This window comes from Kryptolebias marmoratus, linkage group LG13 (genome assembly GCF_001649575.2).
Source record: "Kryptolebias marmoratus isolate JLee-2015 linkage group LG13, ASM164957v2, whole genome shotgun sequence".
Lineage (NCBI taxonomy): Eukaryota > Metazoa > Chordata > Actinopteri > Cyprinodontiformes > Rivulidae > Kryptolebias > Kryptolebias marmoratus.
Genome location: NC_051442.1, coordinates 22,034,366 through 22,049,082, shown reverse-complemented (window position 1 = coordinate 22,049,082; position 14,717 = coordinate 22,034,366). Strand labels below are relative to the sequence as shown.

Here is a 14,717-nt window from a genome sequence, read left to right as displayed (position 1 = left end):
GCATCTGGTGAGGATGCCTCCTGGACGCCTCCCTGGTGAGGTGTTCTGGGTACGTCCCACCGGGAGGAGGCCCAGAGGAAGACCCAGGACATGCTGGAGGGACTATGTTTCTCAGCTGGCCTGGGAACGCCTTAGGATTCCCCCGGAGGAGCTGGCCCAAGTGGCTGGGGAGAGGGAAGTCTGGGTCTCCCTGCTTAGGCTGCTGCCCCCGCGACCCGACCCCGGATAAGAGGAAGACAATGGATGGATGGATGAATGGATCTTGTTGATATACCTAACATGATCTCATCCCTTGTTTCTGTCTCGCTCCTCCCTCCTCTAATGGGCAGATCTTCCAGAGGAATGGTGTGGTGGTGTGTTTCGACTGCAGCAGTGAGGAGGACTGTAACTGGATGATGCTGGTGCGACCTGCCACTGATCACACCCACCAGAATCTGACGGCTTATCAGCAGGACGATGACGTTTACTTCAACACCTCCCAGGTACCCGAATCCTCTCTAAACTTTTGTTTTTCTGCGGCTCGCACGTGTTCTAACAGGAGCTGGGTGCACTGTTACGTCTGAATGCTGACCTGTGCTGCGTGCTTTCTAGGATGTGCTGCCGGGAACGGAGCTGAGAGTCTGGTATGGAGCTTTCTATGCCAAGAAGATGGAGAAAGCCATGCTGAAGCCTCCACTTCAACCTCTGCTGCTTCCTCCAGGTAGAGTGACTGAGACATTAAAGCTCAGACTCTGTGGCAGGGTGCCCATGCAACACTATCTTGTTCTGTCTTTTAAACAGATGCGACATCTTCAGCTGCTAAACTAGAGAGCCTGGAGCAAAGCGAAGCCTCCGTGCCCCAGGTGACTGAGGAAAACCATGCAGGTAGGATCATTCGTATCATCTGTTGCATAAAGTCAAGAAAACTGAACGGTTGCACACTCTGATGCATCTGCGTTATTTCTGCTGGTTACAGACTTCACTCTAGGTCACGTCGGTGAGGTGAAGGCAGCAGCCAACTCACTTCGACCCCAGGAGGGCCTGGAGGAGCACGATGAGGACGGGGAGACACCTGCAGCTCAGCCCGTCCGCAGGAGAGGGCATGGTCGAGGGAGGAAGGCCAGGGGGCGCAGGCTTGGAGCCACTGCTGCTGCTGCCAGAAACAAACACAAAGGTAAGAAGCAATGAGTCAGACAATTGTCTCTCCAGGATGAGAGACACTTATTTGAGGACAATATTGTACAGAGTTTGGGTGGAGGAGATAGATGGTTTAAAAGAGGAGTAAAAAAAAAAAAAGCTATGAGAAAGTCCAATATTAGGCAGAGGAGGAGTTCTCAGGCCCCAGTTTTCCAACACATACAGTGCAGCCTTGAGTCTAATCCTCAGACAGTTTCACACCATGTCACAGCTTCATGCACGTGACCAAAACATGTCTCGTGCAACAGGCGAACAAGCACCCCAACGACCCTCAGAAATGAGGGCTGGAAGAGCGCTTCATGCACGAGTTCAACAACTCGTTAAAAGAACAGCTTAACTAAGTTTATAAGTTTAAAACTTCACATCATTCACTTTAGTAGTGAGTGTTTCTTGCTGTCAATCTTTCTTTTGTTTGACATAGAAGTAATTAGACCCTGACCACTGGGCAAACATTTTCTGTAATGTAAAATGTAAATTCATAGTAAATATTTACAGTAAACATCTGTACTTGGATGTTGGGAATGGCTCAGAAATCGACAGAAAAATAAAAAATTGTGTGTGTGTGTAAAAACCTGAATTAGATACTCGCCTACATACTCGATCCAGGTCCAGCTCCAGGGTGAGGTCTCACGTTTTCTAATTCAGGTGAGTTCTCTGGGTACATTGAGAACTTGGGGGTTTTAACTTGCACTTCATCTGACCCTTGACTCAGGACTGATTTCCTCTTAGAGACCCACCTGGAACAAACTCGACCGCAGAGGTCCTCATCCTTGGAACATTGGACACTCAAACCCCTCCACCATTGGAGAGGTTGCTGTGGTGCAGAAAAAGCTGAGCCAGAGGGCAGAAGTTGTTGGTTTTATCTGCAGTTCTGTGGTCACAGCTATCAGATAAATGAGAACTGAGCTAACAGAAGGTTGGGTAGCTTCAGGACAGGATGAAATGATGAGGAAAGAGTCGATGAGATGGGAGAAGTCATCTGATATGGTCTCGTGGCCTTTTTCCATGAGCTCAACTCTCCCCTACAAAGGTCGATCCGCCGCAAGTTCAGAGTCTTCCCATTGGGTGATCCCGCCTACTTTCAGCTCGCTTCTTAGAACGTCCTCAGCCGAGGTTCCAAGTGAGCCGAGTCAAGCTGAAGATTTGACATCAGCAGACTGGAGGCAATTGATTGGCTACAGGGTCACGTGAGAGCACCTCCTTCACAAGAGCCCCCCCCTTTTTTAAAACCTCGTAACCACACCATTTGTTTTTATTCACTTTTCATTTTTTATATACATTTTATAGCCATTGGCAACACATAATCCAACACTGTGGTACTATGAAGAGGTGCAGATGTTTCAGTGCTTGTTGGCTGACGACAGAAATCTTACAGCACTAGACCAAATGAACTCTATTTACGGGCTCTGGTGGCCTTAACTCAGCCACGGCATTGTTGGAAGCCGTGTCAGAGAATGGTGAATGTTTTGTGACTTTATTTCACTTATTTACCCATTGGTGGGTAAATAAGTCTCAACTAAGACCAAAGAGAATACCAATGGCAACCCGCCCACATCAAGGCGGCAGTCAGCTATATGGAAAACTTCCCATACCGTGTAGAACCGAGACAAGTCGAATTAGAGCGAAACAAATCGTGCTGAGGCTGGACAATCAAAAAAACAGCTTTAGAGCTGCTGCTTCTGCTCATCAACAGACACCAGCTCAGCCTGTTTCCAGCATCTGATCAGGATACCTTCTGGACTCCTCTCAGGGCGAGCTTTTTAATACGTCTTATCAGGAGGAACAGACAAACGTAAGACTTGCTGGAGCAATTATATCTAGATCATAGAAATGGAGGTTTAGCCATGCAGCGGGGACTCTGATACCAATTAATTGCCAGCATTCCTTGAAGGAATGCATATTGGCCGCCTCTCATGCCTGAGTTTTAAACAAAGATCATCTGATAATGAGAAGGGACGCAAATCCAGCAGTTTGGTGTAACCTTGTAAACCTAACATGCGCAATCTCATGTAATATTACAAGTTCCTGAGAAACATGTTCACACTCAGAGTATGTGTTGAATATCACTCTCAGCTGCTACCACAACAAACTTTAGCTCTATATCTTTTAATTTGACTAAGATATGAGTAAGTAAAAGTTTATTTATATAGCACCTTTCACAGACATTAAAGGCCACAAAGTGCTTTACAAAAGTGCACAAGTAAACAATAAAAGAAAACAATAAAGGTAAACAAATGGCGAAAATGTCACCCTTTTGCCTTCTGCAGTGGGCGATACGTATAAACCTGACTCTTGTTGCCGCTTGTTGTTGCAGACACTGTAGACTTGTTTTGGACTGTTGACTCCTGATGTGTGCAGATGTGAAGCCCCCAGAGGAAGGCTCAGAGCTGGGAGCTTCAGAGGCGGCAGAGAGCAGTGGCCTGCTGGGCTCTCCAGATAGAGCTCCTGTCCTGAAGAGGCACAAAGCCAGGGAGCACAAGAGGGTTTACCGCTGCTCCCTCTGCAGCAAGGTCTTCCAGAACAGCAGCAACCTGAACAGACACATCCGCTCTCATGGTGGGTGCACTGATTCTGACCCCGTCTTCTCAGCCCGTCAAATCAAGCGGAGTTCAGTTTTGCTTAATAGAGGGTGAGCAGATGTGCATGTTTTATATCTGAGAGTTCCTCCCTGTATCCGTGCAGGTGATAAGCTGTTCAAGTGTGATGAATGTGATAAGTTATTCAGCCGGAAGGAAAGTCTGAAGCAGCACATCTCTTATAAGCACAGCAAGAACATGGTGAGTCACGTTCCAAACCTTTGCTTTAACGCTTTTAGGCTTTCTGCTCATTATTGTATTTTGTTTCCATGTCCTCCCAACAGCCTGACCAAGACTACAAATATAAATGCAACACCTGCGACAAATCTTTTCGCCTGGAAAATGCCTTAAAGTTTCACAACTGTCGCACAGGTCTGATGGTTTCGTTGTACTTTTTACCCCTCTTTACAGATGTTTATCACGTTCATAATATTATCATAATATCACGTTCACATCTGATCCTGTTTGACCTTTTTTTTTTATCTCCCATGTCCAGACGACAAGACGTTCCAGTGTGACATCTGCTCGCGATTTTTCTCCACCAACAGCAACCTCTCCAAGCATAAGAAGAAGCACGGAGAGAAGCTCTATTCCTGTGAAATCTGCAACAAAATGTTCTACCGCAAAGACGTGATGCAGGAGCACCACAGGAGGCACAGTGTGGGTAAGTCCTGTGACCGCTCGGAAAGCAGAGCAAAAGAAAACGGGGGAAAATTACAATTCAAAGGCGAAGTTCAGCCACTTTGAAATGGTGTTCCATGGAAACGTTTTGATGAATTAATATCTTATCTGTTGTAGCTCGCTCTTTAAGTGACCTCAGTTTGGAGAAACAGAGGTGAATTCTGACAGAACTCATGAGCTAATGGCTAGTTTGAACGCAGCTATGGCTAAAATGGATTGTGGCCATCTTGAATCAACCATGGTCTCAACAATTTCAGAGCAGTTCATGCAAACAGTATTCAACAAACCTGCACACCTTCATCAGTTTCACATAACACATGAAGCCCTGCGGTTATGTGCAGTGGCAGTGTCGTGTTTGCATGAACCGCTCTGAAATTCTAAAAGTTAGAAATATTTTAGGACAACAAAATCGGCTTTGGAAGCGGGTTCACTTGCACTTGTTCATTAGGGGCAAGTGGTAAAATCTATTATATCTTTTTAGCTGAATCACAGTCATGGAAGATTCTGAATCCATTGTCAAATGTCAATAATCAGTTGTGTTAACGTTGATTAGTAACTTTATGTCGAGGAAGACAAAAGTCAGAACTCAGAACAATGGAGGTGCAGAACCCTGACAGTCTTTATCATTCACATACCAGACACCTCTCTTAGCCATTCATGCAGACACTATTTTATAAACCTTTCTGCTACCTTCAGTTTTACACTGCACAACTATCCCAGCAGAAAACTGATCAACGTTGTGCAGGAAGTGACCACAAGTTGTACCGAAGTGCTACAGCTAGCTACCACTGCTTCTTTCACTCGCAAATAACAATAGAACTGGACCTAAATAGCCGTGTAAAACAAAATTGATGATGATGTAAAGGTTTATGAAGTAGCGTTTGCATGAATTGCTGTGACATTTTTAGAGATTAGAATTTTTTCAAGTCAGCAGCTATTCTCTTTGGTCTTAGTTGTGTTCAGACTAGCCCTTAGCTTGTCAATCCTGTCAGACTTAAACTTTATTTCTCCAAACTGAGGTCCTTCAAAAAGATATTTACAACAGGTAAGATCTGAATTGTTTAACTTTTCAGTCCCTCCATGAAGTTGCCATGTTGTGATCGCAGCTAATAATGCAGATTTAACCAGTCCTTGTAAATTTTGCTCAGACTTTCAATTTTGACCAATCACTGCAACATCTCATTTCAAATTTGAAACTCCACTGTAAAATAGTTTCTTCACGCCATGTTAAAAAAAAATGAAGTTCCAAAATGTTGTGACTTTGACTGCAATTTTCTGAAAAAAGCTACCTCGTGATCAGACATTTTGGGTTGCAACTGTCACAAAAATGGTCAACAAACTCCTGCAGGATCTGACTTTTCCACAGAACCCCCCACTTCAAAATGACTGAACAGCCAGGGTTGCCTCCCACCTGGGGCCTTTCTGGGTGGAGTTTGCATCTTCTCCCTGTGCTCACATGAGTTTATTTTGGGTACTGCAGTTTCCTCCCACAGACCAAAAACATCCATGTTAGGTTAACTCGTAACCCTAAATTATCCCTAGGTGTGAGTGAGTGTGATTGGTTGTTTGACACATTTGTCTCTGTGTGTCCCTGTGATGGACTTGCAACCTATCCATGTTGTCCCCCACCGCTCACACAGAGACTGCTGGAGATAAACACCAGCTCCCCACGACCCAGAAAGGAAAAAGTGGGTAAAGAAAAGGTGTGGATGGTTCTTAAGTCCACCTTAATAGTTTCCTTAGTTTTGATTCTGTTGTGTAGAGCTGGGATTATTAGAGTTCATCTACTGTAGAAGTTTCACAGAAAGGCTTATTATTAACAAAGAGTTCAGGCTTTGTTAATAATAATAATATATGTGTTGGTCAGATGCTGACTGGTTAAGAGTTAGGTTAAACAAAATAAAAAGATAATGTTTATAACACTTAAGAGCAAAAACAAAATCACTGCCCTCGACTCTGTCAGCTTTCAGCTGAAGTTGTTCTACTTGTTTTTAACACTGCCCCCCCTAGTGGCAGAAAGTAGCTAAACGTACCCTGAACTCAGTGTGTCTTGCATGTGGGCAGGACCAAAACAGATGAAAAAAGAGGAGCTGGAGGCCAATGGAGAAGAAGGGACCAAGTACAGGAAGGAGCCGTCTCCCTGCCCCATCTGCGGCAAAGTAAGCCTTCAGTTCTCTGCACCCGCTGGCAGCAGCTCAGAAAGTGTTTTAGTTTGATCCGCCTGCCGCCTGTGTGGACAGGTGTTCTCTTGCAGGAGTAACATGAACAAGCACCTGTTGACTCATGGTGACAAGAAGTACACCTGTGAGATCTGCGGCAGGAAGTTCTTCCGTGTGGACGTCCTCCGGGACCACATTCACGTGCACTTCAAGGTGAGGCTAGTGAAACTTTTTTTTGAAAGAAAGATTATTCATGACGAGAAGCAATACTCTGTGATCACAGGAGGAGAGCATACAAAAGTCTAAAACCACCCTCTGAACACAATAACAAAAGTTTTAGCTCCCTGCAGAGACTTCAATAACATGTCCTCACTGAGTGGTTTTGGCTCCAGGACATTGCTTTAATGGATGAGCAGGAGAGGCAGGATTTCATCAGGAAGATTGGCATCTCCGTGAATGACAGTGATGAAACAGATGACGATGAAGAAATTGATTATCCTGAACACCATAAGTACAACTGCAAAAAATGCCAGGTAAGCTTCATGGTGTTTGTCAGTTACAGCCTCAGTTCTGTTGTCTTAAATGTAAATAAAGACAGAATTCAATAATCTGCAGATCTCATAAACCCATATTTTATTCATAATGGAACATAGTAAACATATCAAATGTTTAATCAAAGAAATTGTATAATTTTTAGGAAAAATACAGTCATTTTTAATGTTTTCAACTGGTGAGACATCTGGACTTCAGGCAGGTCATTTCAGACTCTTCTACTCTGAAGCATTGTTTTATTGTGATATAAAAGGCATTCACTGGAAAAGATGTTGTCTGGATGGGATCATGTTGTTCTAAAACCTGTATGTATTGTTCTGCATTGATTGTGCCTTTCCAGATGTGTAAACTGCTCATGCCAGTGGCACAAATGCAGCTCCACCCCATCAGAGAGGCTTTTGAACTGTGGACTGATAACAAGCCGATGGTTCCTCTCTTTAGTATGGAGGACGTGGTGTCCATAGTTTCCAAAAAGAATCTCGAATGTGAATTTATCTGACCACAAAACAGTTTTCCGTTTTGCCTCAGTTAATTTTAAATGAGCTTTGTTCCAAAAAATGATGCTGACTTCTCTGTCCTTTGAGTTCAGAGATTTCTCCAGATTCTTGAAATTTTTTGATGAAATTATGAAGTGTAGATGATGGGATATTCAACATCTTCCCAGTTTTTTTGCTGAGGAGCATTGTTCTAAAACTGTTCCACTATTTTCAGACAGATTTTCACAGACTGGTGAACCTCTGCCCATCTTTACTTCAGAGAGATTCAGCCTCTCTACAATGATCTTTTTATTCCCCGTCTTCTTACTGACCTGTTTACAGTTAAACTAATTAGTTACAAAATGCTCCCCTGGTTGTTTCTTATCAGTACCACTGACCCTTACAGCCTTTTGTTACCCCAGACCAACTTTAAGATGTGTTGCTGCCATAAAATTCAAACTTTACCCTATTTTTTCCTAACATTTGTACAGGTTCTTAGTTTAAACATTTATTGTGTTTACTAGGTTACATTTTACAGAACATCCTAACATTTGAAAATTGGAGTTGTAGAAACCCTCCAGCTTTTACTAGATTGTCACTTTGTTTTTATTTTATCTGGTGAAATCTGCTCCCAAGACAAGTTCCCAAACACGTTCAAGGTTCTTTCGTAACAGATATGGAAGAAAGAGCGAAATAAGTTTCTAGTGGGTCAGCATATAACACGCGTCTCTTGCTTCTGTCCACCAGCTGTCATTTGCAAAAGGCAAGGAGTACCTGAAGCACATCACGGAGCAACACAAGGAGAAAGGCCACAGCTGTGGGATATGTAACCGACACTTTGCACTGAAGGCCACCTACAACGCTCATCTGGTCATCCACAGAGAGCAGCTGCCCGACCCGGCAGTGCAGAAGTAAGACAACAGGAAGTGCAGCTGCCATTAAATCTTTTTTTTTCTAATAATTTATACATGAAGTGAAGTGAAATTTATTTATATAGCACTTTTTAGTAAGAAGGCGATTCAAAGTGCTTTACAACACAGAAACAACAATCAGGTACAGAATCAAATACAGAAATACAGAGATAGAAACATCAATCAGGTAATTTTAGCTAATAGTAAGATTGGAATGAGATAACAGATTGGTTATTGGTATGACTATAACAGAGTAGGGTTGATATAACAATAACAGGTCTTTAATGTGTAATATTTCTGACATAGACCATTGAAGCATGAATAAACTTTCCTCTAAGAGGAAGCATTTACAGATACAGAAATAAAAGTATAATTATAACAGATATAACAATAACAGGTCTTTATTATGATATGTGAAGTCGGTCAGTGATGTGTAAGCTAATAGACCGTTTGGACATGAATGAACTTTGAGTTCAGGTTACGGTTCTTTGAATGCTTGATATTTTTTGTCATCTGTACTTTGGCTAAAAGATCTGATCTGAAAGCTCATTGCTGTGAATAAAACCTCCTCACTCTGTTTTGTCCCCAAAGGTACATCCATCCATGTGAAATCTGCGGACGAATCTTCAATAGCATCGGTAACCTGGAAAGGCACAAGATCATCCACACTGGTGAGTGATGTCCATAGGACCCTGGAAAATGTTCCCAGTATGAAAGTTCATCTGGAACAGCTCCACCCCAAAGGTGAAGATCCAACTCAGGGTCACAAATCTGTCCCACCATCAAAATCCAACATGGTAGCCCTGTGAGTTTTACTGGGATTAGCTGCAGTTTTAGAGGCTGTTGAAATACTGTACAGCCTCTCAGTACACACACTGCTACTGTGTTTTTATACACAGAGATACAGCAGTTGTTGATTTTTATCAACTCGTATAGCTACTTTTGTCAGTGGAAATAAAATCCTGCTGGTTTTCTGATTTGAAACTGTGTCATCAGCTCAGATGTGATGTGATTTGCAGCCCTGAGCTAAATGGAACCCAGCATTCACATGTGCAAAATAATCCTTACCTGTAGCATCTATTATTTAGACACATTAAAACCACTGAAACAACACATTTGGAGAAATTATTATAAAGTATTGCCATAAAATGTGAATACCCACTTTTATCTAACTGTAAGAAAGAAATTCTAATGATATTGTCTGTTCTGTAACGATTCAGGAGTGAAGAGCCATTGTTGTGAGAAATGCGGCAAATCATTTGCGAGGAAGGACATGTTGAAGGAGCACCTCAGGGTTCACGATGACAACCGTGACTACCTGTGTGCAGAGTGTGGGAAAGGTGCTGCATTGCACGACTCTCTACTACTTCTCTTTTTAAACTCTTTATTTTTATCGGCTCAAGAAGTCACCGTTTGAGTAATTGTTGTACGTTGGTTATATTTACTTTACAGGCATGAAGACCAAGCATGCTCTGAGGCACCACATGAAGCTTCATAAGGGCATCAAAGAATACGAGTGCAAAGAATGCAACCGCAAGTTTGCCCAAAAGGTCAACATGTTAAAACACTACAAGAGACATACAGGTGAGCTTGAAGGTTTGCACTACAGCCACATCAAAGATCTGAGAACACTGGGTTCTCTAAGTTCAGTATAATTGTTCTTTTAGTACCATCTTTTAGCTTACTGCACAAAGGGTCACTGTCTTCACCGGTTTATTCTCATCCCACCATCTCTGCAGGTATAAAAGACTTCATGTGTGAGCTGTGCGGGAAGACCTTTAGTGAAAGGACAACTTTAGAGACGCACAAACTCATCCACACAGGTGAGCTCATGTCATCAGCCTGATTCTATGATGAAATAACAATACTTTTGGTATTTATTTCAAGCTGAGTGTGGGATTAACTCTGATTTATATAATAAATAAGGAGTGTGGCTAGTAGTTTTTCCTCCATCTTTGCAATTTAAAATCTATTTTAAAAATCTTAGTTTAAATTCTAAATATATCTGAATACCCAGATAAGTAAAAATCCTATTGAATAAATAACTAAGTGTAACTTCAGCTACTGCAGTGGTTCCCAAAGTGTGGGGCGCACCCCCTAGGGGGGGTGCAAGAAGCGGTATGGATGAAAAAAAACAAAAAACAGTGCCTGACTAAGCATAAAGGACAGGTTTTTAACCCCATTTTGCACAGAGGCTTTTTTTAAATGTACTGATGATAGCAGAGTTGAATATTGTTTAAAAAAAAGAAAAAAATTTGTTTGAAATAACACTGACAGCAAAGAATTCTCTTCTACAGGATAGAACTTAAAAAAACAGTTACACAAAAGTGTTTCACTGTAAAGATGGTTTGTAGTTTGTTTTGTTGCATCCTGAAGTGTGAAATAAACTTTAGTGGAGTTAAAAAGACAAAATATGTGTATAGATTTATGTCTGGTTAAACGATGTGTGCCCAGTTGATTTTTTTTTCTTGGTGGGGAGGTTATTGTAATCCATAGGGGCCCAGAAGAAAATCTTTGGGAACCACTGAGCTACTGTAAAGTATTTTCATCATTATGCTGGAATTAACAAAGTTACTTTTATGTTTGATACCCCCGTTTATCAACAGAATTTTGTGCTTTGAACTTTTCAGCCTTCTGTATTTTCAAATTCCGTTTGTTCTGTTTATTATCATTTAGTTAGATTTAGCAGGCTAATAGTACAAATGCCAGCTGTTTTAGCTAGTTGTGTCTTGGTGAAGAAAACATTTAACACACAAAACTACTTATTTCTGGCACACGCAAAATAAGCTTTTTCTTTGTCAAGATAAAAAAAAAAATAATAATTTAAATTTGAAATATTGTACCTGAATGCGCAGAAAAATAAAAATTAAATTACTGAGTGTAACTTTAGCTAGTATAAAGCATGTTAGACATCAAGCTAGTGCTAACAAAGTTAGCTTTCAAACTTTGGTACCCCAGAATATCAACATCTTGGACGTTAGTTTATTTTTCAGCCTTCTCCATTTTAAAATGGCGTGCAGTCTTAGTTGGGTTTAGCAGGTTAACAGTATAAATGCTATCTGTTGTCACTAATTGTGCCTTGAAGGCAACTTTTTTGGGACTTCACTATCAATAATTTCATTCATATACATTTTCACTGTCGCTTTATTTAATACTGAACACTTTCTTTAGAAAAGTGTTGTTCTAAAAAACACAAACTATAGGGAGACGGCTAAAGTTAGATCATCTGAGGATTACAGTGTGTACTTAAAGGCCAAATTGAGCCTTAATAATTTAAAATTAGTTTAACTAATTTATAATCACTTTATTTTCCTGTGTACATGTGGGATTACTCCGGTTTCCAAAACATGCATGTTAGGTTCATTGGTAACTCTAAATTGTCCCTAGTTGTGAGTTAGAGTGAATGGTTGGTTTTTCCGCTCGTCTCTGTGTCCCTGTGATGGACCGGAGACCTGTCCAGGTTGTCCCCCACCTCTCACACAGAGACTGCTGGAGATAGACATCAGCTCCCTGCAACCTGGAATGGAGAAGAGGGGGAAAGAAAATAGATGGATGAATAATCAGTCTATGAACCGTTTACAAGTAAAACATTTTGAAACCATAGTTTATGCTAACTCTTTCTCCAACATAAACCTGGCCACACACACACACAGGTTAGTGTCCTAAACCAACATAATCTCAACTTGCCAAACTTATGGGTAGATTCACTTAGGTTATCTGATCAGTATTTAGCTGCTCCGTTGCATCTGGTATTTGCTCTGTCTCTGCATGATATTCACAAAGCAAAAGGCACTAATTATATTCTGGCACAGGCACAATCCAGTTCAGCAGGTGTGAGTGATTCTACACTCTCTGCTGAGCCTCTGCACAGTCTGAATTCGACACTCTGGCACAAATGTGACAGAGAAAACGAGAAAAGGTTTCCTCAGAATGAGCCCCAGCTCTTAACAGATGAAGTACAAAGGCTCTCCTCGGAATGACCTGAAATCACATTCAGGATGTATTTCTGATTCACTGAGGACTTGTTGAGCTTCATAAATCATCACTCAAGCCTCTTATTTTATTGACTTTTTTAGGATCTCATTATATTGTCTTTCAATGACCCCGATTAAACATTTTCTTCTCCTGTCACACACACGCACACATCATCATGTCGCCAACCTGCTTACATAATTTCCGCCCCGTCCTGCATTCCAGACACATTTTGTTTTGCAAAGGATTGCACTAACTAATCTTAAAGCGAATCAGATCTGTTGTAGTTACTGTTTGGTGCAAACTTTAGAACAAATAAGTCACATTTTTATCATAATTTCTCTACAGTGGACTGTATAATTCACAATTCTTTCTTATTTAAGTTCATTTTAATTAACAGTGTCGGGAACTAAATACCCAGTTTGCTAGTTTACAATCTTGCTCACCTACAGATGAAACTCAGAAAATTACAATATCTCCAAAAACTTAATTTATTTCATTAATTCAATTCAAAATGTGAAACTGGTATATTATATACAGTACACTCATTATGCACAGAGTTATATATTTTAAGGTTAATTTTGAGGCCCCATGATAAAATCAGCACCCTACAAAGTAACTAGCAAGGATCTGGGGGAGGGTCAGGATTGCCCCTGTCATAATGGTCTGGCAGGATTTTCTATCAGGAAAATCTCTAATGACCCTTTTTTTGTCACAGTGGGTAAGACGTGGATATGTGCAACATGCGATAAGAAGTACCTGACAGAGTACATGCTGCAGAAACACATCCACCTGACCCATGAAAAGGTGGAGGCCCAGTCCTGTCACCTCTGCGGGACCAAGGTGTCGACCCGCGCCTCCATGAACCGTCACCTGCGGCGCAAACACCCTGACGTGAGTGCGGACACGCCTGCATGACGCCGCTCAGGTCTGACCTGTTCTGCTGTCCTGCAGCTGTTGATCTGACGTCTGTCTGCTCTGTGCCTGCAGGCGGCGTCTGCAAGGATGGATGAGTTTGATGACCTGCAGGAGAATTCGACAGTCAATGACTCATCTATCAGTATTGTTCAGGTTAGACTACCAGCTAGTCTGAATGCAGCTGAGAACAAAAAAAAGTCTTAAAACGGCTCCGATCTTAAAATCTCCAGTGGTTCATGTGAACGCTGATTCATAGACCTTTTTACTGCCGTCAGTTTTTTTATTACATGGTTATTTACATTGAATCTTGTGGTTGTTTGTGAGCAGCAGCACTTCTGGTGCCGCCTGGAGGCACTTCCTGCAGGAATGTTATTATGTTTCTGCTGGAAAAACTTTGTAATGCAAAATTGATTAACAATGTAAATTTTTAAATTTGCCATTCTGAAACAGCTCCACTCTCCAAAATTTTCAAAGCAGTTCATTCAGACCCTTTTACAAACATTTACATCATCATCCAATTTATATTATAGCTATTTTGGCAGAAATACTACGGTATTCCTTCAAGGATTCAGAATTTTGGGACTTTTTGTTTGCAGATTCATAGTTTACTGTGCTGTGCTGAAGTGTTTGGCCTGTTTCCACAGCCCACCCTGTCCCTGGAGAAAGACGGCATGTCTCAGGAGCGACCCGTCCGACCTTCCCGGCAGCCTAAGAAGAAGCAGAGAGTTCCAGTGGAGCCGGAGCTCTCTGAGTCCGATGAATATGTTGATTTCACTGAGCCGAGGCACCATTCTTTGTCTGAATTCAGCACTGTCATCGTCGGAGATGAGACTGAGACGAGCTCTGCTGTGCAGAGCATCCAACAGGTAGATTACTCAAGATGTCCTGCTGTGCTGAGAGATAGCTTTATTTATTTATCTCACAAAATTAGAAAATATAAAGTCTGGTCTCCTCTTTTCCAAAGACTACAAGAAATGTAATGTTATGCATATAACTACTGTTCCCTGAAGGAGAGGAACGAGGTACAACATATGTACTATGGGATATCACGCTCCCGCGTGTCCTTGCTGAAGACACCTTTAATCACGCCTTTAGGCAAATGACGTGATGACGACAAGTGACAGGCCCCGCCTGCACTATGTAACCGTCCATCATCACAGTCATTCCTCAGTTCAATAGCCGCTCATCACCGAGCCCAGCTGAGCAGCGGGGCAGCCATGTGTTGTACCTCGTTCCTCTCCTTCAGGGAACAGTAGTTATATGCATAACATTACGTTCCCTTTCAGTCGATTCACT

The 14,717-nt window shown here is 41.9% G+C and overlaps 1 protein-coding gene across 3 annotated transcripts in view; it reads left to right on the top strand.

Moving 5' to 3' along the window:
• Nucleotides 1-14,717, top strand: part of prdm15 (PR domain containing 15) — a 26,965-nt gene that overhangs the window by 5,756 nt on the left and 6,492 nt on the right. For all 3 annotated transcript variants that reach the window (XM_017431106.3, XM_017431107.3, XM_025009333.2), the window contains exons 5-23: nt 330-482; nt 592-700; nt 781-864; nt 956-1,153; nt 3,535-3,732; nt 3,859-3,953; nt 4,037-4,124; nt 4,249-4,416; nt 6,498-6,592; nt 6,674-6,805; nt 6,985-7,125; nt 8,368-8,531; nt 9,123-9,202; nt 9,752-9,871; nt 9,984-10,115; nt 10,271-10,354; nt 13,222-13,397; nt 13,494-13,574; nt 14,066-14,287. In XM_017431106.3, coding sequence (XP_017286595.1) covers nt 330-482; nt 592-700; nt 781-864; nt 956-1,153; nt 3,535-3,732; nt 3,859-3,953; nt 4,037-4,124; nt 4,249-4,416; nt 6,498-6,592; nt 6,674-6,805; nt 6,985-7,125; nt 8,368-8,531; nt 9,123-9,202; nt 9,752-9,871; nt 9,984-10,115; nt 10,271-10,354; nt 13,222-13,397; nt 13,494-13,574; nt 14,066-14,287 — 2,520 coding nt within the window. The remainder of the gene's footprint in view (nt 1-329; nt 483-591; nt 701-780; nt 865-955; nt 1,154-3,534; nt 3,733-3,858; nt 3,954-4,036; nt 4,125-4,248; nt 4,417-6,497; nt 6,593-6,673; nt 6,806-6,984; nt 7,126-8,367; nt 8,532-9,122; nt 9,203-9,751; nt 9,872-9,983; nt 10,116-10,270; nt 10,355-13,221; nt 13,398-13,493; nt 13,575-14,065; nt 14,288-14,717) is intronic.